Here is a 23,065-nt window from a genome sequence, read left to right as displayed (position 1 = left end):
ACGCATATTATTGTTTATATAATCCCTAAAAAAGCTTAAAAGCTTTAAACTTTTAAATAATTTAACACATTTTTATTTACTTTTGTACTGTTTATATTTTAGTAAAGTAAGCAAAGCACCTTCTTATTTATAAATATTTGATTACGTATTACTTAAAGGAATTTAATACTTTAAAGTGAGCATTTTAAGCCAAAATTTGTATTGCTAAAAAGAAAAGTTTGGTTTAAAAAAGTATCTGCACTGAAGTTTATTTATACATACTTATGGAAACCAATATTCAGCTCATAAAAAAGAAAATAAAATAGCTTTGTGGGCTATCTGAGAACAAAATAAATATTTTCAGCATTCAGGGAATAATAATTTTATCATAATTATACCATCTACCCATTAAGTTATGGATGACATGAGAGTGGCTACTCACCTCAACGCGATTGTCCCTGAGAATGGGCTTGCCGTCGTGCAGCCAGTTGACATCGTGGACCGGATGGCCCGAGACAATGCAGTGGAATTGCGCATCCTTATCGACATCGACCGTCTGCACCTGTGGCTGCAGGTGCGCCGTCAAAGGAGCTGTGTTGGCCAAAGGGATGGGATTGCTTTGAGTACCCTTTCTACCTTTCTACCTCCCCGGTAGACACACACTAACACCCCAACCCAAACCCAAACCCAAACCAAAACCCAAGCCCACACACACTCACCTGTCACCGTTAGCGACACTTGGATGGTCTCCTCGCCCGCCGTATTGTTCACCCAGCACAAATATTTTCCACTATCCTCGAGACGTGCCTGCAATGGACGAAATCAATTGGCAATCAGCAGGGTTTCCCATCCGCTCCACCCTCTGTCTGTCTTTCTGACTATGCCCTTTATGGGTACATGGAAAAAATTCCAGCATTTTTGCATGTCAAAGAGAACTTTATGTGAAGATTTAAGGAAGTTTTGATTTTTAAAGTACCTTGCAAAATTTGGTAAAACTTCTTAAATTGGCAGTAATTATTATAAAAGTATTAACATTTATGAAAAAATGAAATTCAAAAAAAAGTAAAAGGTTTTACGAAACTATGATTCATCATAAAATAATTTTTAATCAAACACAAATGCATCGTTCAAGGAGAATTAAAACATTTTAAATAGTAAAACTAAGCTTTTCAAAAGCTAGCAATTGTATGGATTATTTTACTTTTTAAAGTGTTTAAACTTAGTTTAAACCCTTTAAAGTTCTCCTGTTTTCTCTGGGTACTTCTAATATAATATAGCTTATGCCATACAAATAAATGTTATCATATATTTACTAATAATGGGTATTTCACGAATTTAATTTGCATTTATTGCAGTGTTGACCACGCACCTTGGTGATTTTGAGGAGTCCCGCGGATACGATGGTGATGCGTTCGCTGAGCTGCAGCGGCAGCAGTTGCTCGTTCTCCTCCTTGAACCACCTGGAAAAAAAGGATGACAGGGAGATGAAATGGCGCCCAAACAAAGGACCCGAGGCAAAAACAAATAAGGCGCATGGGGACGCGGAAATCGAAAATCGGGAAATCCATTTCCGCTTTATTTGCCCAAGATTTTGACAGTTGAGTACGAGTGCCGTGAGCGGGCTTTAAACAAATTGAAATGACGATTGAATTATCAATAATTTCGCTTCGCTCGCTTTCTTTTTTTGCGCGCTGCACGTTTCCTTTGATTGTTGGCTTGTTGTTCAGGTCGAGGTCCACATGCCAGATGAAATATATTTCAATAGTTCGTAAAAATAATTGCACTTAAGTGGGCATAACGAGGGGAAGTATGCGGTTTGGGATTTATTCATATATGCATATGCATTGCCTTATTTAACGGGTATTTATGTTCGGATTGCAGATGTGCGGGAATATTTATTTTAATACAAAGATTTGTGGAAAAAATAATAAAAATTAATAGAACATTTCAATCTCAGTTTTGTTGTATAGTTTTTCACAAGATATTGATTTCAAAATATATTTTTTTAGTAAATTATTTTATAATAGGGTGTATGATTTTGTATCGGTTACGCTTTGGTAAAAGGAATATAACAATAATAAACCCTATTTATACTACATTTCATATAGTTGGGCTGTTATTATTTTCATAAAGGGTATTTTAAGTATCTGTGAACTCGATTTGCAGGCATTTTTCAACAAAAAGAAATCGAGTACTGGTTCAGTATGAAGGTTGAAAATATCTCAAATGCGTAAATCAACAGATTTTTTATTCATTTTTATCTGGTGCGCGTGTTATAATCTGTTTGATGGCTGCCCGCCCCCATGCATATTTTCAAGGCGTACACATGCAATTGCATTTTTTTCCATAAAAGTTATTGATTTTAATTTGGCTTTAATTGCACTTGAGTGCATTTCTCGTCTTATGAGGACGTTGCAAAGGCATGCCCATTGCCCCCGGCCTGGCATTTCTTAATTAAAATCATGGAAAATGCCGGGCATGCGATGCGGGAGATTTCCCTGGCTGAGGACTGAGGACTCTGAGCTATTTGCATATGAAATGCTGTTAAATTGGAAATATGGTCAGTGATTATAAACAACTGCATCAATATGGCACCGGGAGCTGAATGGAATCGAAAGCAGGAAAATACACAAAAGCACAAAGGAATTGCTGGCGAAACAAAGGCGTCACTCGCCCGAAACTATGCAATGAAAAAGGATTTCAAATGCGAGCCAGCGAGACAAAAAACACCGAAAAAAACACAGAGTTCCAGGCAGTGAGCAACACAACATGGCCAACTATTTTCTCATTTATGAGCCAGGACCTCCAGGTCGGAAAACAATGCAGCGGCAGCAAACAAAACTCGTCGCCTCCCCCGCGATTCTTTGCAGATCCTTGGTTTTTCCTTCTCTTTCGGCACAGCGGGAGACATCAAATGAAAGGCACTCGCGATGTGGCACATCCTGGGCGCATTTTTTATGCATGCAGCTCGAAGGACGAAGGACGAGGAGGCTCCGCGCTGAATGAACAGAGGAACGGGGGACAGCCATGAACCGTGAGCTGCCAGCAACAATGGCATATTACATGGCATCCTGCTCGGACAAGGATGGGGCATCCTTCTCCCCGCCTTGCATGTTTTAGTGCCCGAAAATCGCCATGATGAGCCAAGTGCCAAAGTGGCCAGTATATACGGATGGCCGCCCCTGCCTTATCTTCGGAGTGCTAAAAACTTGAACGACATTTCAGAAAGCAATTTGCCATTTTCGGCCATAAACGTTGCTCAGCTTTTGATTGATTTGTGTCCCTTACAGGGAATCCAAATCCCCCGGCTCGCGTCAAGACAAACGCCTCCAAGAGTGGTCCAATAAACAACTTTGATGTACGTAGGCGCGGACCAATGCTGGCAGCTGTTAACCGTACTCCAAAACGGCCGTAAGCATAAATTCCCGGACGCCAAAAAAGTGCCCAAAAGTTACCAGTAAGCTACGTATGCCATAAAGTTGGCCAAGACTTTAAGTGAGCTGGCTCAGAGAACATTGACTTAAAGTTTTCTTGGTTTATTTTCATTGCATTTTTTCATATTGGTTTATTTTTGAGAATGTTTATAGCTGTTTCTACTTTTGAATAACTTATGTAAATACAACCAACTTAAACTGATTTTTAAGTGGTTGCCTCTGCATAAAAACTATTGGCTTTCCAAACGTATGTAAAAGGATAATTACTGAATTAAATTCTTAGTTAGGCGATTCATCGTCAGTGTTGTAAATGATTTTATATATCGCTAATTCTGTTAATATATTTTTAACTGCATAGCTTTACAACGAAAAGCTTACTTTACGCACTCCGAAGAACATGTTGACAAATGTAACAATGTTTATTATAAAGTTAGTTGAAACAGCTGCTTTTTTGTTTTATTGCTTTCTAACCCTTATATTAAATGTAGAACTTTAAGTTATTTTAATATTGACTAGAATCACCTTTAAAACCTGTTGAAATACCTATTAGGTCCCTTCCCAGCTGCCTAATCATAGGCTTATCCCTTATTATCCCTGCAACCGAAGGCTGACCTCCCTTGCTCCCATGAGAATCGCATAGAGAGGCTCTGTCGGATTCGGTCTAACCCCGAATTCGACCCACACAGGTCGGCCCGGAGGGTATTCCCCTTCCGCCGAGCGCTCCACATTTTGACAATTTGGCTGACATTTTTATTATGATTTTTTCTGACATCGCGGGCTTCAACATTTTTTCGCTTTTCGGTTCGTTTCGCCGCTTTTTTGTTGTATTTGCCAAGAGCGTTAAATATTTCACATTGTCATAAAGTGTGCCCCAACTGTGGCTGCGGGTTGGATACCGCCGAACCCACTAAGAGCCGCAGCTGTGTGTCCTGCGTCCTGCTTCCCGATGTCCCATTGCCCCGTGTCCTGTGACACGGCCACGTGTTCCAAGTGCTCCTGTTCTTGTTGATTTTTTCGCGTTTTTCCGTGTGGTTGTTGTGTTTCACTCACCGATATGTTGGCACCGGATGTCCTTGAGCTATGCACGGCAACGTTGTTTGGCCATTAAGGACAACATGCCGCATCGAATGCTTCTCCACGTTGATGCGCGGCTGTACCATGCCCTTGGGCTCGGTTACAATAATGCGGCCGGGATATGTGGAAATTTGTATTTCACCTGGGGAGGAGAAAGAAGAGTGAAAACGCTGAAAAATATGCGAAAAAAATTGCTCAAGTGATGGCAGCTGACAGTGGCCCCGTGGCTTTTACTTAGATTTAAAGCGCCCCAAAATTTATGGCATGTCCTGCCACATGTACATGTACATGAACGATGTGTATATATTTTAATTAATTGAAAGTAAATGAAAGCAATCAACCTGATTGCTAGGAACAGCTGGCTACATTCGCCCTCCCTTCTGTTGTTATACCCTCTTCATCCTTGTCATGCTTTTTTTATGCCCGGATAAAAACCTTTATTACAGATGCAGGCAGGACACGCACCGGCCCTAAATCAAGGCAGAATATCTAGTTGGTCAGCAAATCAGGGAAAAACCATGGGAATCTATAACGAACTTTAGAGTGTGTATTATGCAGCCTAACTCAATTCTGCATCTTGATTATGGAGGGCATTGTTTGGCTCCTAAAGGCTCCATTGTTTGCCCCCGGCTCATTGTGTTCGGCCGTCGAGTTATTGTCCTAAATAAATGGATTTTTGGTATAAATTGTAATTACGTGAGTCGGTCCCAAAACCCAGGTATACGAGGCCCAAATGCAGCATGCATGCCGTGCTTGATAAATGAATAACTCATGACCGCTCTACATCCTCCAACCCATATTACACCTTTAATGAGGGCCACTCGAGCTGGTTTTAGTGGCTGCCAAAAGAGGGGGATTCCCCCAAATTAGCATTGTTTCACCCGCACACACACACACATTCACGCACTGCCTGGGCCAACTAATATGCAGCTCATAATTTTCGCTTTTGGCCAAAACTCGAGCGCAACTTGCGGTTTTTGCGGCTCGATTCAATTTGATTAATTAAGCAAAAGGCTGGCTGGCTGACTGGCTGGCTGGCAACCACGAAGGACTCGAGGGCGGAAAACCCATAAAATGTAACAGGAATATAATATAAATTCAGCTTTCAAGATGCAAATACTGGGCAAACTGTAAACTGTAAATAAACCGGGCAAACAAAACACACAGTCGTACAATCATTCACATTCGCATAAAGAAAAGATTGAAAACGAAAAGAATAAAGGGGAAAAAAGGTTGAAAGGAGTGAACTTTTATCGTATTGATTGATGATGTGAAATATGCGCACAAAGGCTAATAGAAATTCAGATTAAGCGCATTTTCACACACAATAAACTTCAAATAAGGGAGAGAATTTATCTCGGAAAGATCTCACGTATTGACTGTGGACACACACCCAGAATCAGATGTAGATATACATACGCACGGAGGAGATTCCATTTCGGAGCAGAACTCCCCAGAGCTCAATGCCCTTTGCTGGCGATTGAATGTCACGCATCATAAATTATGCACAAAACGACAAATTGACTTTGGCCAGAAAGGACAAACTACTGCTTGTTTGCTGGGACTTGAGAAGAATGGACAGAAAAAGGACCGAAGTTTGTACAGTGAAAGGGCAATATTTAAAACATATTTTTTTGGCCATTAAATTGTTCATACTTTCAGTACCGAACTTATTAAGTTATGTTTTGAGATTTTAAATTATATAATCTAATTATGGAGCATATATATGCATTGGAATTAATGAATTTAAATCTTCAACAAATACAAAAAAAATAGATAAGGCGCTTGTAAATTCAAGGAAAAATAAAAGACTATGTTTATTTTAGCAATTAAGCTGGGTAAATTTAAACAACCCACGACCATAAGAGGCTTTGGTTTCAGGACTGAAATATGCTGAATTTCCAGAATGTTTCTATAAGAAAAAGCTGCTTAATTGTCGTGGTAAACTCGGCACGCACAAAAAGCCCCACACAAAATGCCCTTCATTGGTTATTTATTCAACTTAATTATAGCTGCCCCGCCCTGAGCCAACAATCCGGACTGATCTGGAGTCCAGAGTCCCGGAGTCCCGGGTCCGGAGCAACTCATGCATTGCTCAGCCGGACGATTAAGTTGGCAATGCGATTATCACGTACCTGTCAGTCTATTTACAGTGCGGCATGTGTAGCTTTTGTACGCATCATTGGGTCCCGCATTATTTATGTACAATTCGCCGTTCGATAGCACCGTGTACTTGCCGCCGATGTCCGTGTTCGGATATAGGTGCATACCGGTGTCCTGCACCCAAGCGGTGACCATTACAAATTCCGACATGTAGCTGGGCACCTGTGATAATAAACAGTCGACGTGGCGGGGTGTGAGATAAGCAAATTTGATGAGCATTTTCCAGGGGCGGTTTTTGGGGTTTACGGGTTACGGTTAGCGGGTTACGGGTTACGGGTGGGTATGGAATAAATGAGATTTGTGGGCTAAGTGAATTTTGCGGTGCAGTGGCGACGCCTGCTTTCGGCCACTTTCACTGGCCGCCCAAAGGCAGGGCTAAATCCCGCTGACAGGGGCTGATGGATGTGGGCTGCACTGCGAGAAAAAACAACGTAAAATACCCGCTTACCTGACACTTTAGCACCGCCGTGTTGCCCGTCATCACGTATTCGTCGTGCACCTGCACCGCGTACTTCTGGTTGACGACTGTAACGAATTAAAAAGCATATTTTATGCAAATTGCTTTGGCTTTTTAGGGTAATATGGCTGTGTGACTGAAATATTGCGTATACGCGACGTGGGCAGCATCTGCGGCCGTTCAGTTCAAGAACAAACCGAAACAATTATGTTTCGCAACCCCCCGCCAGTTTGTTTTTATTAGCTAAAGGACCTCGCATTTGCTTTTGTATTGTGTTTTTTGTGTGAGTTTTAATTTTTAATGTGGCAGGACCACATAAAAAAAGGGATCCGCTTGGCTGCGACATCCGAAATATGTGCCACATTAAGTTCAGCAGTCATCCCCCGGACAAAAAAGCCCCGCTGCCCCACCAGCTTGTAGAACACATTGTGACACTTTACAAAAGTGTTGCCGTTTGTCAGCCAGACGAAGGTTGTTCCGTGGGCGGAGGAAAGGGGGCGGAATGGGAGGCAGAGACAGGCGGCGGGGGCGTGTGACAAGGCCGTGAAAAAATTGGATTTAACAATTTGAGTTAAAGATTTTTTCGCTGTCCATGTCCATGGCGCGGGCTCAGCGCGAAATTAAGAATGACAAGGATCCTAACCATGACAGAAGTGTGGCAGCACAGTGGTCGAAGGGGTAAAAAGCATTTTAAATTAAAATGGATGTGCCAAAAGAATAGAATGTATTTTAATATTATTTTTGTTTTATTTTATTATGTATTACTGCCTAATAATAAAAACTGATCTAAGGTAAAGGAACATAAATAATGAATTGAATGGACTTTTCAAGAAAAATACTTTTTTAATTATTTAAGTTCTAAAAAGATTTTGGTTTCGACAAGTTTTATAACAATTTTGCTTATTAAGAGGGCAACCTAATTTAAAAGGTTTAAACAATCGATTTTTTTCAATAGCGCAGAGAACGAGCCACTATTTTTGTCAAACGGATAAGTATTAATTTGTCTTTTATATAAATTAAAATTTGAATATTTTTAGTAGTTAAAAAACAACATTTTTGACCTCCTACCCTCTTAAGAGAGATTAAATGCTTTTGGGATTCAATTGGGTTTTCCTCTAAGTACGTTCTATAATTTGAAGCTTGACAGGCTTACATATGTAAATAAATAAGAACACAATCATAAGAATCATAGGGTCATATTTTGCTAGCCTTCAAACCACTGTGCGACTTGCCAAATGTTTTGCATCAGTTAAAAGCGTAGCTCAGGTCTAGTTGTTGCTGGCAGTTGGCAAATTAATTAAGACGGACAAAGGCGATTGCCAACTGTTTTGCGTGAAGTGCGTTCCTGTGTTGTTGGGCCCCTTTCGGGGATTCCCCTGCGAGGGCTAATCGTAAATAGATTAGGTCGTTGCCCAGCGGCATCGTGAACTTATCCAAACTGAAACCGCTCTCAAATGCTGCCCACGCTTGGCTTTTTCCGCTTCGGCGTTTGTTTGCCAACTTTAATATGCTAAAATTGGATAAAAGTTTAATTTGAAAAGTTGTTGTTATTGTTTGCTTTCTACCCAGCTGTTGTTGTTATTGTTGTTGTTGCTGTTGCTTTTGACTTGCTGGTGCTATAACAGTGACTAAAAAAAACTTTGTGACAACATTTTATTATAATTCCTCTGGCCGCCCTGTGTAGTTTAGTACAATTTTGTTTTTGTATCTTCATTATTTGTATTGCCAGACTCCCGAACAACCGACCAATTTTTTGTGCACTTCCTTTTGGGTTTTTCATTTTTTTTTGGTTGTAGAGTTTTCTATTTTCAGCAACGGCAAAGTTTTTTCGCCTTTCATGTTGCATTTTGCATGGAAATTTCGAAACTGAAGGACAGGGGCGCCCTACAATGTTGTTTTGGGGGGGGTGGAGAGGGGCAAAGATAGGGGGGCTGGGGGTGGGGGCAGACAGGACAGGAACAGGACAGCTGGGCAGGAAAGTAAGTATGAAAGCTAAGTTTATAGTCGCCGCACAAAGTAAGTGCAAAAAAAAGAGAGCGGGCGACATTCGCTGCACTCGGATTTTATGCGGAAATTCATTTCCGTTTTGTTTTGTGTGTGGAAAAGTTTTTCCTGCGGAGGGGTTTGGGTTTTTTTGGGGTGGGAAATTTATGTTTATGATGTGCGTGCCGGAAAGATGCTTTTGGTATGCCAGTCTTCGCTGATTTGCAGTTATTGTTCGGATTTCTCCCGTCCCCGGAATGTTTATTTTTTTGCGGTTGGCACTCCGACTATTAAATTATCATTTGATGGGGTTCTGATTGCAAATACGGATTTCAATGTGACTCGTGCACTATGGAAAAAATCAAAAGTTTTAATCTACAATTTTAAGGGAATTTCTTTCTTTTTGGAAAAAGAATCGTTTTCATTCTTTATTTTCTCAATATATAATTGAATAATAATTTTATTGTAAAATACTTAGATTCAATCATAATACAGAGGAATTTAACAATGCTAAAGGCAACACGACCTAACAATTTATTTCTTATTTCTATCGTGGGTGCTTTTGTCTGCTAAAAGAGCAATTTCCTAAAAATTTTTTAGTGCTTAATGTTTAACACGAATCTAACATAAAAATGCTCCAAGTCTCTGAATTTTCAAATTGCAAATTAAATTTTGATATGTTACTGAAGAAAAAACAGTTATATATTAGTTGCTTTTAATATATTTTGCTTTCATATAAAATAATTATATTTTTGTCAGGTAAATCAGACGCTAACCATCATATCAAATAATTTAAGATAATAAGGAGCTCCATAATTTAAAGTTTCATGTTACCGAAGGACGAAAAAATAACTATTGGGCTTTTTTCAAAGTTTTTTTTGTTCCAATTTACATTTTCCACGCAAATGAGAAGTTTCATATGCAAAACTCTCTGAACTCCGTATCCTGTTGCCGGTTGAAAGGGGAATCAGGGGAGAACTTAGAGGGAGCATCCTACACAATGTGCATTCAACTAATTAGAAACAAATTACGCAGGTTTCATACACAAGCAGCCAGCGGCAGCCGAACAAACTTTCCTAGCTCAATCACAAACTTTGCGCAAAATCTTGCAAGGATGTGCCAAGGACTTTTCTATATGCATGGGATAGGTATCCGCAGTACCTATGCATGGTCGTCTATCTCAGGGTGCCTGTGTGCTTTGTTTGATGAAATGCAAAAGTGCAGGAAAAGTCAGCGATGAAAAGTCGTGGCTGCGGCAACTTTGTGGCTCCCAGCATCATTCATCACTGTCAGCAGAAGTTCTGCGGAGAATAGTATGGCGGAGGGGAGGGGAGGGGATGGGAGGGGGTGATGTCCTGTGGCCTGACAAAACCAAATGCCAGCAATTGCGTTTAAGCTTGACTTGAATATATATGGGGGGGAATTTGTCAAGGGTTTTTGCTGCAAAGTTGCGCTAATTACGCGCACTTAGCCAAGTCCCTTCAAGTTCCTGGGTTTTCCAAGTTCCCAGTTCCCAGCTCCAAGTTACAAATTCCAAGACCCCGCATCAAACTAAGCGCTGCCAATTAAAGACGGCGACTCCAACCAAAACGCTCACATTAGCAACAGAATTACTGGCCAACAGAGATCGCAGATTCTGCTAGAACTTTTGCAAATTAGGCAAAACGTTTTGCGCCAAATCTACGCGCTGTCAAATTGTTCAAGCGGAAAGCTCTCGCCACGAAATTCGGGGGGAAAAAACAATTTCTGGCGCACATAAAAACCAAGCGGAAACAAAGAGGACGTGGCGCACAGAAGGACTGAGGGCCCCAAAAACCCAGGGAGACCGCAAATAAAATAAGCCAGCGGACATGGCGTATACGTAACGTTGAGTTAGCTGCTGAAAAATGGCCGCCGGACGTTAGAACTTTGCATGGACAAAAGGCTACGCATGGTGTAGTAGTATGTAGTATCTGCTGCATACACATGTATATGTATATGTATGTATGCGTGGGTCCCGACTCTATCTTAGATCTCTGCGGTTGCGACTTTGTGCCATTTGTTTCGCTTTGAACTGACTTCCCGTGGTCTCTTGGCCCTTCCGTATTTTTTCCCCTGTTAATTAAACGCCAGCCCAAAACTCAAGTGGACCCTTTGAGGATTAGCCTTTGGTCTCTGGCAAAGCCCGAAACCCATTTATATGGCATATCTTTTATGGCCATGGCTAATTTTTGTTTCCCTTTGCCTTTCTGGCCAAGTGGAAGCGCCCAATGAGCCGCAAAATCTATGCGACATGTGATGGCAATCAAAATGATTGCCTCGCTGGCCGAGTTTCAGTTCATTAATGCAGTTTAGCGAAGAATGAGAAAGTTTTTCGGGGCAGTTAGACGGCGCTTTTGGGAGCGTATAACATGAATATTGAATTTTCTGCCCCAGCTATCGGAATATTGATGGCTGGGTTGTCTTTAAAGACTATTGAATTCTCTATTTATATTTTATTTATTGAATGGAGAGATAAAATCTTTTTGACTAAAGAATATTTGTTTAGTTTGTCTTACATATTTACGCAATCTCATTAAAATAATTAACCCAACTATATTTTATTGGCCTTACAGCTTGATTTAACATATTAAATTTATTTACGATCTTATTAAGCAGTTTTTATCTTATTTTCAAAATGACAGTTAGTGGTTTTTGGGTTTTGTAACCTGTTATAAATAATTATTATAATAATGCATTTTTCTTGTCTGTGTATAAGTCATTAATTATTCTATATATCTAGCAAACTTTTTGCAAATGGCAACTCCATGGCACTATGGGGTTTTTGGCCTGTTTTTGTGGCATTAATTAATAACTCGGTCAGTTTTGGAGATATCGACATGAAACTTTACCAATCGTCATTGTTTGTCCCTAGGCACATATAGTGTGAAAATCGTTTGGATCAGGAAACAATATCCTATAGCTCCCATAGGAACGATCGGTTAAAACTAAAAAAAATTAATGAAATTTAAGGAGCTGAAATTTGTTGCTCCATGCCTATAAAAGTTTCATCAAACTCAAAACTCATCGGGAGCCACGGATACATATCGACTATCAATTCAACAGTTTGTAGGCAAAATGATTCGAATTTGTCCAAATTGACGGGCAACTGACAGGACAAACATATCAAAATGATCCTCATATTATAAATAATTTGTTCATCAAACATTGTATAGCCTTTTCTTGCTCAAGCCGGCTCTTCTCGCTATTCCAAACAGCAACCATGTCGGCGTTGGAGAAAGTGAGGTTATCTAAGAAAAATTCAAATTGCACCAATAGTGCGGAAAAGTGCACAATAAGACTAACAGATTTTTGCTCAGAATTGACAAAGCTACAACATACACTTGGACGCATTGAAAACTAATGCAAACTTCTATTTCAAAACTCTTCCCAAAGTTGAAATTTATTCCTAAAAATTCAGCTTAAGGTGCATTTATAAAATGACAAAATATTAGTATAAACACACATAATTTAAGCAATTAATACATTTAACATATAGTACAAGCCTGTGAGATCAGTTTCCATTTGTTTTTTCTTTTCAAATGGTGTTTACACGAATAAATTAATTTCAAAGAACGCTTTGAAAAAATTGCAAACTTAGCGCTGATGCTTTTGGATGCAACAGCTGACTTTACAGCTGTTATGCTAACATATGCTGTTAAGTATTAACATTTTGAGTATGAGGCATAACAGTTTGATGTTCTGTTAATGCACTCCCATTTTTTTTTTTTTAATTAGAGCACTTTTAAAAAATGACTAAATGCCACATAAAGTGGTCAAAAACCCCATAGTGCATGGGTGACTCCGTATATCCTATTAACGTCAGGGTATTCTCCACGCAGTCAATTCTCACACACTGAGGCGCCAAATTAGCGCGAAGCATACCATTTTTTTCGCTTGGCTACGATGGCATTTGGAGGAAGAGTAGTGGGTTTTGGGGGATAAGTGGATGAGGAGGGAGGAGGGAGGAGATGGCGCCTGGCCGACAGCATTTGCCGGCAGCAATAGTAATTAAAACTTGCGTTGCCTGCTTTTAGGCTTCTGCTCGGCAAAATTGGGGTGGTGTTTCGAATCGGGATCGGGAATGGGAACGGGAATGGGAATAGGGGCGAAAGTGGGAGTTGGGCGGCTTTGGGCAGCGCGAAAAACTTTCCAATTAGGCCAAAGTTTTCAACAACCACAACAACAACGACAGCGCCAAAAGCCAAACTCACTTCGTCAGCACAAATCAACTCGGTGGCTATAAATTCAGTGTTTTTTTTTCCCCGCTTGCTGGTCGTGTTTTACGTAAATTAATTAAAATTTATTTCGACTTACCGCCGCGCACATGAACCTCTCGGCTGAGCACGGTGCCCACCAAATTGCGCAGTTTGCATCTGCCGGTTTAAAGGACAAAGGATTAACAATCAATCTGTGGGGAGGGGTGGTTGCGAGGAGGTGGCAACTTATTTCTGGCCTCACCTGTAGACGGTGGCATGCACCTCGTGGCGGTACTTCTCGGCCGTAAAGGGATAGAACATCATGCTGCCGTTGGAGAGCTGGAACACCATGTCCTGCTGCGGCGGGATGGGGGTCCATTCCACCTGGGTGAGAAAAACACAAGGGGAGTGAGAAGGGCACTCAAAAAAATATTCCAAAAATGTTACATAATGAATGTATACGCTGAAGATATAAGCAAAATATAAACAACGTGAAAATAATATTAAATAATGAAACAAAACAAAACGACTGAATAAGTAAATATATGTTTTGTCAAAAGTCAGGACGTGAAAAGAATATTAATATGTTAAAAAAAAAGGTACAAAACAGCCAAAATACAGAAGCAAACATTATTACTTCATGATACAATTTATTTGCATTAAAGCTAATTGGTTTTTTAAATAGGATACCTTTTAGAAAACAAAAAAATATATATAAAATAAATAACTTGCTCTGAATTCAAAATTAAGGTTGATAAAATTTAAAATACATTTTTGAAAAAAGAAAAGTGTGGAATTAAAATTTGACTAAGTATAACCAACTTTAACAAAGAACCTTACGAAAACGATTAAAAAATGTTTGTACAAAAACGAATATTTTTAAAAGATAAATATTTTAAAGAAATTTATATTCCGTTAGGTTTCTTATTAAAGTACAAAGTAAAATTTCGTTGAGTGTTAGAGGGAGCGTTTAGCATTTGTTTGTTGGCCAGTCAATTAACTTGGAAATGAGCGGAGCCAAATGCCGCACAGTCATGCATAATTAAACAGCAATATTAAATGGCAGCGAGGAGGGAATGGAGAATGGAGCCAAGTCCTGCGAAGAAAGGAAGTTGAAGGAAGTTCTCACCTCCGGCGGGGGACTTCCGTGGCCCGAGCATTCTATGAGTCCGCCCGAATTGTTGGAGAACTCGACGCGATGCGGTGGCTCATGGAGAAAAATCGGTCCCTGCAGATCCAGTCCATTTACAATCTGGCTGGTCTCGGCTGCAAAAAGAGAGAAAACGTGGCGAAAAATGAGAGAAATTCGGGGGAAATTCGGTAAATTTAAAATTTTAATTAAATGGAGGCGTTCTGTGTGAGTGTGTTGGCCAAAGTTAATTTCAATTTTTGTTAGACCAGGCAACTTTTCTCCTCCGAAATTAAGTAGCGAGCATGCCAGCGGCTTTTGGCTTTTTCCCCCGACCATTACGCTTGAGTGGGCGTGGCAGCTGGGGGCTGGGGGCTTGGCCTAAATTTTAATGAGGCGTCGTGAGTGCCGTTGGCCCACAACAAAGGCTGCTGCGGAGACAATTGCTTTTTACCTGCCGGCCATTGTTGCGGTCGCCGGCCACAAAAGCCCGCCTCTAATTGCTTCACCAGGCGCTGAGCATTGCATAATTTCGGCCATGCTTTAAAATTGCTTTTGATGCGGCTTTTATGTCTTATTTATTATTCATTCCGAGACACCAGCCCAGGAGCAGTGCGGTCGGACAAGCGAAGGCGTTGTCTCCTGTCCAGAAAATGCCCAGAAATTCATGTGCACCGAGTGAGCTCACTATGACACATGAATAATTTATCGTAGGACTTTCGCCCTTCCACCTACACTTAGAAATCGTCTTGAAATTGAGGAGTTTAAAATTGCTTGCTTACCACAAATGTATGGGTGAAGTGATAGCGTTAACCCCTTAATAAGTAAAAGTTGCTACAATAATCTCTAGTGAATAGGGTGTCTAAAAGCTTAGAATTACAAATTTTTTATTCAGAAACTTGATGATAAAATACTTAATTAGCCAAAAAAAAAAGAAGTTACCAAAAATTCTTTTAAATTTAAACAATACAGGTTTCAGTTTCATCCCCGTCAACTATTTTTGTTATATCAGCTAATTGTTATAAACAAAAATTATTATCCCTAAGTTACCTATTAATGTATTCATTTTTATTCAACATTTTTGAGATGCTTTTCTAAGTCTTAAGCTCAACCAATAAATATTGTTCTCAAAAATATATAAATATGTAATAACTAATGATTTTTCATTAGTGTGTGACAAATAGATAATTATATATATTTTTAAAAATCAGCTTGATGCTGATATACAGATAATTGACAATTCCTTTGAACACTTTCTAGTGATAATGGCCGGGTACTTTTTCCCAGAGTGCATTGGTTTTTGTGGCGAATGTTGGTTTTCTCTGAGACTTTTCTATCACTTTCTGTCACTTCAAGAATCCCTCTTTGGCAGTTGGCCCGACCAGCCTGGCAACAGGACTTGGCAAGGAGCTCTGCTCCTTGTGACACTTTCAACAACAGCAGCCGCAAAGTATGCAACACTAAATTTGTAAGCAATTTTCAACCCCAGCAGCGCCGCAGTCGAGCAATAATATGAAAAATTGTTTTGTCAAAAAGGCATTAGGCGGTAGATAACGACGGCCGGGCTCCTCCTGGTTGCAGGCCCCGAAGTGTAGCAAAGTTTGTGCCACTTTCGTTGCGGTTCCGCCCCATACCACCTCAAACGCCCCTCCCCCCTGTCCCAGGATCCCTTCATATCGTCGACGTCCTGGTTTTCCTCCGCCTGGCAACACGCTGTCAACTGCAATGCCCAAAGGAAATGCGCCGCAAAAGGATGCAGAAAAAAGACAGACTGGGAAAAGAAAGGCAAAATGTTTGCGGAAAGTAAAAAGTGTTTGCCGCAAGTTGCAGCGGTTGCCACATGACGACGGGGGAGCGCATTAAATTTGCAGTTTTAGTTCTTAAGTCACTTAAGATAAAGTTTCGCCCCGGCCAAAACTTTACTCCGCCAGACACGGTCTAATGAAAATTTAATTATCCATCCGAAGAGTGGTGCTTTTTATTTTGTTCTATCAGCTTAATGGCAGAACGTGTGAGTGTGTGTATGTGTGTGTGTGTGGGCTCCCAGGATGATTGAGATTTGCAGGTAGGATTTCAATTAAAACTTTGTCTTAGGCCCGAGACAAGTTGCAGCTAATTAGAGCACTTCGCCCAGGCGCAAACTGTCATCGAAGTGTCCCACATTTCATGGGGTTCCTGCTGGCCAAGTCCTGGACAATGGCTATAGTGGCCCGTAAGCGATGGCTCAGGAACAGAAGCTCTCGACTCGATTTGTCAGCCCCGTCAATCAAGGAAGCTGGCTGTGAAAGTGGCGCTTATTAATGTAAGTGCCGCGCACATTTTCCCCAGCTAAAATCAATTAAGCGCAGGGAAACGCGCAAGCTGGATAATAGAAAACTAAATGAAACTAGCAGTGCCAGCGGCAGCCTGCATCATTATCACGGATCATTAAAAATTGCCGTGAAGCTGAGATGCAAAAAGGAAATGAATGAGCCCGCCGATGGAGATGGAAAATGGGCGAAGAAAAGCTGGAAAACAGAGGAGCCGAAAGAAAAGGAGGACCGCTGACAGGCGAGCAGACAAAATGCAAATGAGCAGCAGCAGCAAAAGATTCAACTCAAACTCGACGGCGACTACTCAGCCCCAAGATGCACAGAGAAAAATAATTGATGTCTCTAGTGAACTAAAATCCGCTTTAAAGATTACTAAAAATATTCCAAAATGTATATGCCTTACTATAAACCGCAGGGATAACTTTTCAGTACTTTCTTTCATACTTCTTTTAATCTTACCTAAACATTTTTTAAGTGTAGCCCTGCTTAATTAAGAAGAAAATCCAAGAGATTCGGAAAACAGAAAAGCAACCCGTGGAATGGCGATTTTAATTCACATTACGTTTACTTCTCCGGAACAAAGCGAGCGGAAAAATCTTTTTGAAAAGTGTCTGCAAATAATAATGAAGTTGCCAGTTTCCAGTTGCCAGCTTCAAAGCGCACACTAAATCAGAAAAACTTTTCCCGCACGCTATTTAAATGAAAACGCAATTTCGCGACAGAGAAGAAGAAAATCGCTGAACAACAAGAGCAGTAACATTAAAGCTGATTTGCATATGCCGTGAGAGAAGGGGACTTGTCTTCGCCGGCTCTATATCTCCATCGCGAGTATCTGCTGTCTGCTCCTCTGTTTTGTGCGGCGGCAGGGGAAATGGCTTGACAAATAAAAATGTACAAGTGTACGGAGTCGTGCTCCGATTTTCACTTTCACAAGACTTTTTGCAAAATACTTTTGAGATTCCAATGGGGGTTTAGGTTTTGCAAAATTACAGAATATGGATCAGAATCGCATCACAAGCTTAAAGATTTTGCTCGTTTTTTTTAGATTTATTTTAAGAAGTTATTAAACTTGTTAGACTTGTCTTCAATTTATTACCATTACTAACGTTATTTATTCGCAAGGTTCCCTCTATAAGCAATAAAATAATATCATTATATATTATCATTACTTTGTTTTTTAATGATGTTTGAAATTCCATTGGTAACATACTTCAGCTTATTAAATATATACAAAATATTTTTCCCGGTGACATTACTTTTAGATTTTTATATTCTTCAAATTCCCACAGACTTTTCTTGAAAATTCATCACCGAAACGCTTTTTGGTTACGTTCTTTATCGCTAGGTTTAAATGAAATTGAAAATTTCCAAAAAAGGCGGAATTGAGAATGCGGCCATAGTCAAAAGAGAATTTGATCCAGGCAGCCGAAAAGTAGGCAGTGTTTAATATTTAAAGTAGCACACGGCTCAGGGAAACGGGTCGGATGAGTGATGGAGGGCGGGTGTTTCTGGGGATTCAGGCGATTCCGGGTGCCCCGGGCTTTCAGGAGGTGGCCCTCAAGTGCACGCATTTTTCTGCTTAAAAGCCCCGACTAATGCGATGTCGAAGCGGAATCTTCATCTGTCTGGGTGCGCAACAAAGCGGAATACTCCACGGATGTGTGTGCGCCAGGACCTGAGTGTAAAGTGTATTTGCTTAGGTCACAGCACGTAGGGCACGCCAGGGCTTCCTGCTCCAACTTGACTCGCTTTGACTAAACAAGCTGAAAAACAAGAAAATTGCTCAAATTGAAAGCTTGAATGTTTTAAGCCCCGACAGACACTGGAAAAAGAATGGTATCTGGCCCCGGCAATCTCATTATCCGAACTCGCATTTACCCTGCACTTTGCAAGTAGCAGGCTGCATTTCTGTGCGAAAATAATTAAGCTGCGTTGCCAGTCTGGGCTTAAGGATTTTCATCCAGCCTTTGTGCCCGCAACACTTCCTTGACGAGCCCTTCACTCTCCATGCTTTTTTGTGTGCCACTCTCGAAAAGCCAAAGTTATCAGCAAAAGATCAACGACTGTGCCCCCGCCAGTGCAATGTCCATATCCACGACCGTGTCCTCGTCATCTTCATCGTCCTTTTCCTGGCGCTTTGTATTCCATCCATGGCTAAGCTGCGGGCTGATGTTGCTGCTGGTCGGATCCGATGTTGCTGCTGACTGTGACAGTAAAGGCCTTTCTTTGCTTACAGCTTGTTGCTGTTGCTATTGCTATTGCTGTTGCTGTTGATGTTGCTGCTGCCTCTACTGATGATGAAGCTGATTATGCTCCGCATGCTTTGGACTTAAGCCCGGTCTCCTCCTTGGACAATGTTGCCAGGTCCTCACAAAAGCTCTCCGCCTGCCTTTGGCTCTGCTTCTTCGGGCTTGTTTTTGTTTCATAAAATAGCAGTCAGCAGTCAGGAGCCAGAAGCTGCATAATCTTGGCCCTCCTGCTGCGCTGCGATGTGACGAACCGCCAGGAGGGGGGCTCCCGAACGCCCCGAAAGCCCTGGAACCCCTTATAAAATCAACCCCAAGCCCACCCATTGCCCACTGCTTTCATGCGCTTAGCAAACGTGACATTCGAGGTCATTCACATTTCGAGGGCGTGTTGTTGAACTTGGTGTGAAGCGGGGGGAGTGCAGCAGGAGCAGCAGGAGCAGAAGGAGCTGCAGGAGCTGCTATAGAAGCTGCAGCTCACAGGAGCGGACTGGCGGGAAGTAAGCAATCTGGGCGGGGTGTCTTAGCCAAAGCCAGGGGATTCTGGGCCGGCTTTCTTTGTGCGAAGCAGACTTTTTCCCACCCGCCAGGGCCTGTTCCGTACCTGACTATTCAAAGCTACACAGAGCAAATCAAGGAGTCTGCGGTCTAATTATTACTATAAATTCTAAAAGGTCTAGTAATATTAAATATGTAAGCTAGCTAATCCTTACATGATATCGCTAAACGAAAAAGGAAAAGATAACATTTATAAATAAGTACTTAAAAAGCGATAAAAGGAAAATAAAACATTTCTAATGTAAACGATTTTATTGATATTATATTTTCAATAATAATAAAAGTGTCAAATTTCGTTTTTTTATATGGAAGGTCATACTTTGTAGAACTTTTGATAATATGTTCAATCAATTTTAATTCAAGCCTGTAAAATATAAAAATACATATCACGAAAATAAACTTGTCAAAAATGGGAAATTTGGTTCACAAAAAATTTAGAACCACAGCTGGCTAAAAATGATTGTCAGTTAAGCCAGCTCGGAACCGATAAAACCTTTCTTTGGTCTTGGTCTTTCAATTTTTGATATATTAACATATACAAAATTTTTTTATTGAACTACCCCTGTAACTTTTTTCTGTCAGTGCAGTGCTGATGAGGAATTTTCTTTCACTCCGCTAGTTGTGCATTTGTTTAGCTGGGGTTAGTCGCTCCTGTCCGCAGCTTTTCCTTGGAGTTGCACTTGCTGTGGGTGCAGACGTATTCGGTTGCTAAATGCCGTGACACATTAGACAATGAGGATCTCTAATTATGGCTCGAAAACTGCAATTAACATTTGATCCAGCCTGTTTGGCCCCCTCACCACCCCCCGCTCTGTGACCGCTTCTGTGAGTGTGTGTGCCTTGAAGTGTCGAGCCACGCCAGCGGCAGAAAGTTTCATAAATGTGGCTCCTGTGTGACTCCTGCTCGTCCTGCTCGATGTCCCGGCATGCAAACTTTTGCTGTTGACTCCGTTTCTTTGAGCGCCACGCAAACGCAACACAAACAAAAACAAAAGTGAAACGTGTGCCTTTCAATAATTCAGTTTTATGGCACAAACTCCGCAACTTCGCCCGTCTTTTGTCTACTCGCGAAAGTTGAGCGGCAGGCGCTCATTAACGGCGATATATAGTATGTACGTTACGTATATGGCACTGCGTTAATTGAAATGCTTTTCGCTTTTCAATTCCATTCCCCAACCACCAACCACCCCCCCTTGAGTTCCTTGTTCCTTGGGCTTATGTTGCAAATTTAATTGCATACTTTTGTGGGCAAAGCAATGGGTGTAAAATAAAGGGAAAAGAGCTGGCAAAACATCGGTAATATTATCGATGGCAAAGATTGTTGGTTTTTATTTTTGTAAGCTACAAAATAACTTTCAATAAATGATTTGCATCTATAAAAGCTGTTAAATTTGTTGGCAAGATAAAAACGTTAACCAATTTTAAGGCAGAGACAACAAGAAATCATATAATATTAAAAACTGAATTTGAGAAATTGGTTATCAATAGAAATATAAATTTGTCGGTGATTCAACTATTATACCATCGATGGTTATTTCGCTCTAGGGGCCCCATTGCCCCTCCATTAGCAAATGCCATTTAATTCGAATCGAATCTATACTATCGATTAGAGTTTTTGTGTTTTATGGGAATGGAAACAAACAAAACGGACTGGCAGTACTCACCTCTGATGACATACAGGATCAGGATGGCCTTAAAAAGGCTGTGTAAATCCATTTTTTATGAGCACTAATGCTTTCCATTACATTTTTTATATCTGGATTTTAAATGCCGAATTTCGCTTGATTTGTTTGTTATTGCTGTCGTTTTGGTTCGCGTTCGCTCTGTTTATTTCGGTTATTTAATTTCTTTCTCACATCCACAAATGCGTTGCTGTGATTGAAGCTGAAAATGTTAATGGTTTCTGGCTCAACTTTGTTTTTGGTGATGCTTTTGTTATTGCTGTTCTTGTTGTTTGTTTATTTTCCGTATTACGCGCCACGGAAATTAGAATTTCGAACGCGATGGCAGAGATTTATGCGCCCAGTGATTTTAATGCTCGTGCTTTGCCTAAAAGACAAATATAATATATTGTTGCATGCAAATATAAAGGCTGCATTTTAAACGCGTGTGTTTACTTTGCCTCTCGATACGAAACTAAATCTGCTTTTTCTTATTATTTTTAAAAATATTTGATAAACCCAAAAAACCAAATAAAATGAGATTCTATGTGATCTTGGTCATTTTATGAAGAAATGGATTCCCAAAAATTCATTTTAATTAATTTCCTTTTTGCCATGGTACTAAAAATACTAGAGCTTTCATCGTTGTCTGAATTTTGTCTTGCCTTGGAGACCCTTTTCATGTAAATGGCTTAAAGCTGCCTTGATGTGGTTAATGGAGCTGCTGCCTTTGCTTTTGATTTCACTTGACGACAGTCAGTCAACTGCGATCCGCATGTCAGGGGGGATATTAATCATGTCAAGTCAGCGCCACAAAGCGCACACCCATTCAACACAGATGAACCACTTGGAGAAATATAGCAGTTCCCGAATCCGGAACAACAATGCAAACAACACACAAAGAAATAACTGAAAGTTTTAATTAAATGACTATATTAAATTTGAATTGTAATACACACTAAAAATATATATATTTTGAAGTTATGTATACATATTTAGCCAGTTTTTTAATAAAAAAATTAAAATTAGTGATTATTTCATATTAAAAAGATTTTAAATCAATTAAATTTAATTCTGCAACAAGCTATTAAATACTTTTCTGTCCTCAAAGATAAAACCTGAGACCTTTACTGCTTTATTAATTATAATTTAATTGATGATTTGCAGAATCAAATCAAAAACATTTCTTATACACAACATTTTCCAAACATTAATTTTTTGCATTTCAAAAAAATTGACAATTTTCTATGGTGCATACAAATTTTTTCTCATTCTCGAGACCCGGAAAAAGGATAGTGGTAGAGCTGGCGCTGTGACTCCCTATAGTTTTCCCCCTTTTTCCGGGTTTCGGCTTTGCGCCCCTTTGAGCGCATTTTTATGCGAGAAGATGAAGGCGAAAAAATTATGCATCAGCGCGAAATTGGAGCGCCATAAGTTGCCACTGAAGTGCTGACATCCTCATCTGAAGTTGCGGCTGCAGCCGAGTATCTGGGGGCGAGATGCAAAATATGACAAAAATATGCTAAAACACGCGTATGTGTATGAGTTTGGGTATCGGGCGTCCTTCCCCCCGCAACATCCCCTGCATTGTATTGCCTGGCTGGCATTACATTAACTTTTCCTGTGGCCAGCCAGGACAGGATCCATCCCCAAAGCCAGACGACTCCCCAAGGTAAACTTCTGGACATTGTAAAAACGAAAAGGGAGCAAAAAAAAATGCGACACGAACCAAACGATATTTGCCGAAACTTGAAACTATGCAAAAGGGACAGGAACAGGACAACTTGATACGAAGGAGATAAAAAAGAAACGTATAAAACTGTCAATAACGATAAAGCACAGTGGCGGCTGG

General features: G+C 40.5%; 1 protein-coding gene across 7 annotated transcripts in view; it reads right to left on the bottom strand.

Annotated features, from left to right (window-relative positions):
* LOC108037094 (Down syndrome cell adhesion molecule-like protein Dscam2) overlaps positions 1 to 23,065 on the bottom strand; it is a 47,413-nt gene that overhangs the window by 17,548 nt on the left and 6,800 nt on the right. For 6 of the 7 annotated variants that reach the window (XM_017113561.1, XM_017113559.1, XM_017113564.1 and 3 more), the window contains exons 2-11: positions 21,217 to 21,601; positions 14,437 to 14,573; positions 13,570 to 13,691; positions 13,426 to 13,484; positions 7,099 to 7,175; positions 6,623 to 6,812; positions 4,464 to 4,629; positions 1,349 to 1,439; positions 699 to 786; positions 422 to 570 (exon numbers count right to left, since the gene is read on the bottom strand). In XM_017113561.1, coding sequence (XP_016969050.1) covers positions 422 to 570; positions 699 to 786; positions 1,349 to 1,439; positions 4,464 to 4,629; positions 6,623 to 6,812; positions 7,099 to 7,175; positions 13,426 to 13,484; positions 13,570 to 13,691; positions 14,437 to 14,573; positions 21,217 to 21,268 — 1,131 coding nt within the window. In that variant the 5' untranslated portion in view covers positions 21,269 to 21,601. The remainder of the gene's footprint in view (positions 1 to 421; positions 571 to 698; positions 787 to 1,348; positions 1,440 to 4,463; positions 4,630 to 6,622; positions 6,813 to 7,098; positions 7,176 to 13,425; positions 13,485 to 13,569; positions 13,692 to 14,436; positions 14,574 to 21,216; positions 21,602 to 23,065) is intronic. The other variant, XM_017113562.1, reaches the window with a different exon arrangement.

The sequence above is a fragment of the Drosophila rhopaloa genome, unplaced genomic scaffold (genome assembly GCF_018152115.1).
Source record: "Drosophila rhopaloa isolate 14029-0021.01 unplaced genomic scaffold, ASM1815211v1 contig_163, whole genome shotgun sequence".
Taxonomy (NCBI): Eukaryota; Metazoa; Arthropoda; class Insecta; order Diptera; family Drosophilidae; genus Drosophila; species Drosophila rhopaloa.
This window is presented reverse-complemented; position numbering and strand designations above follow the sequence as displayed.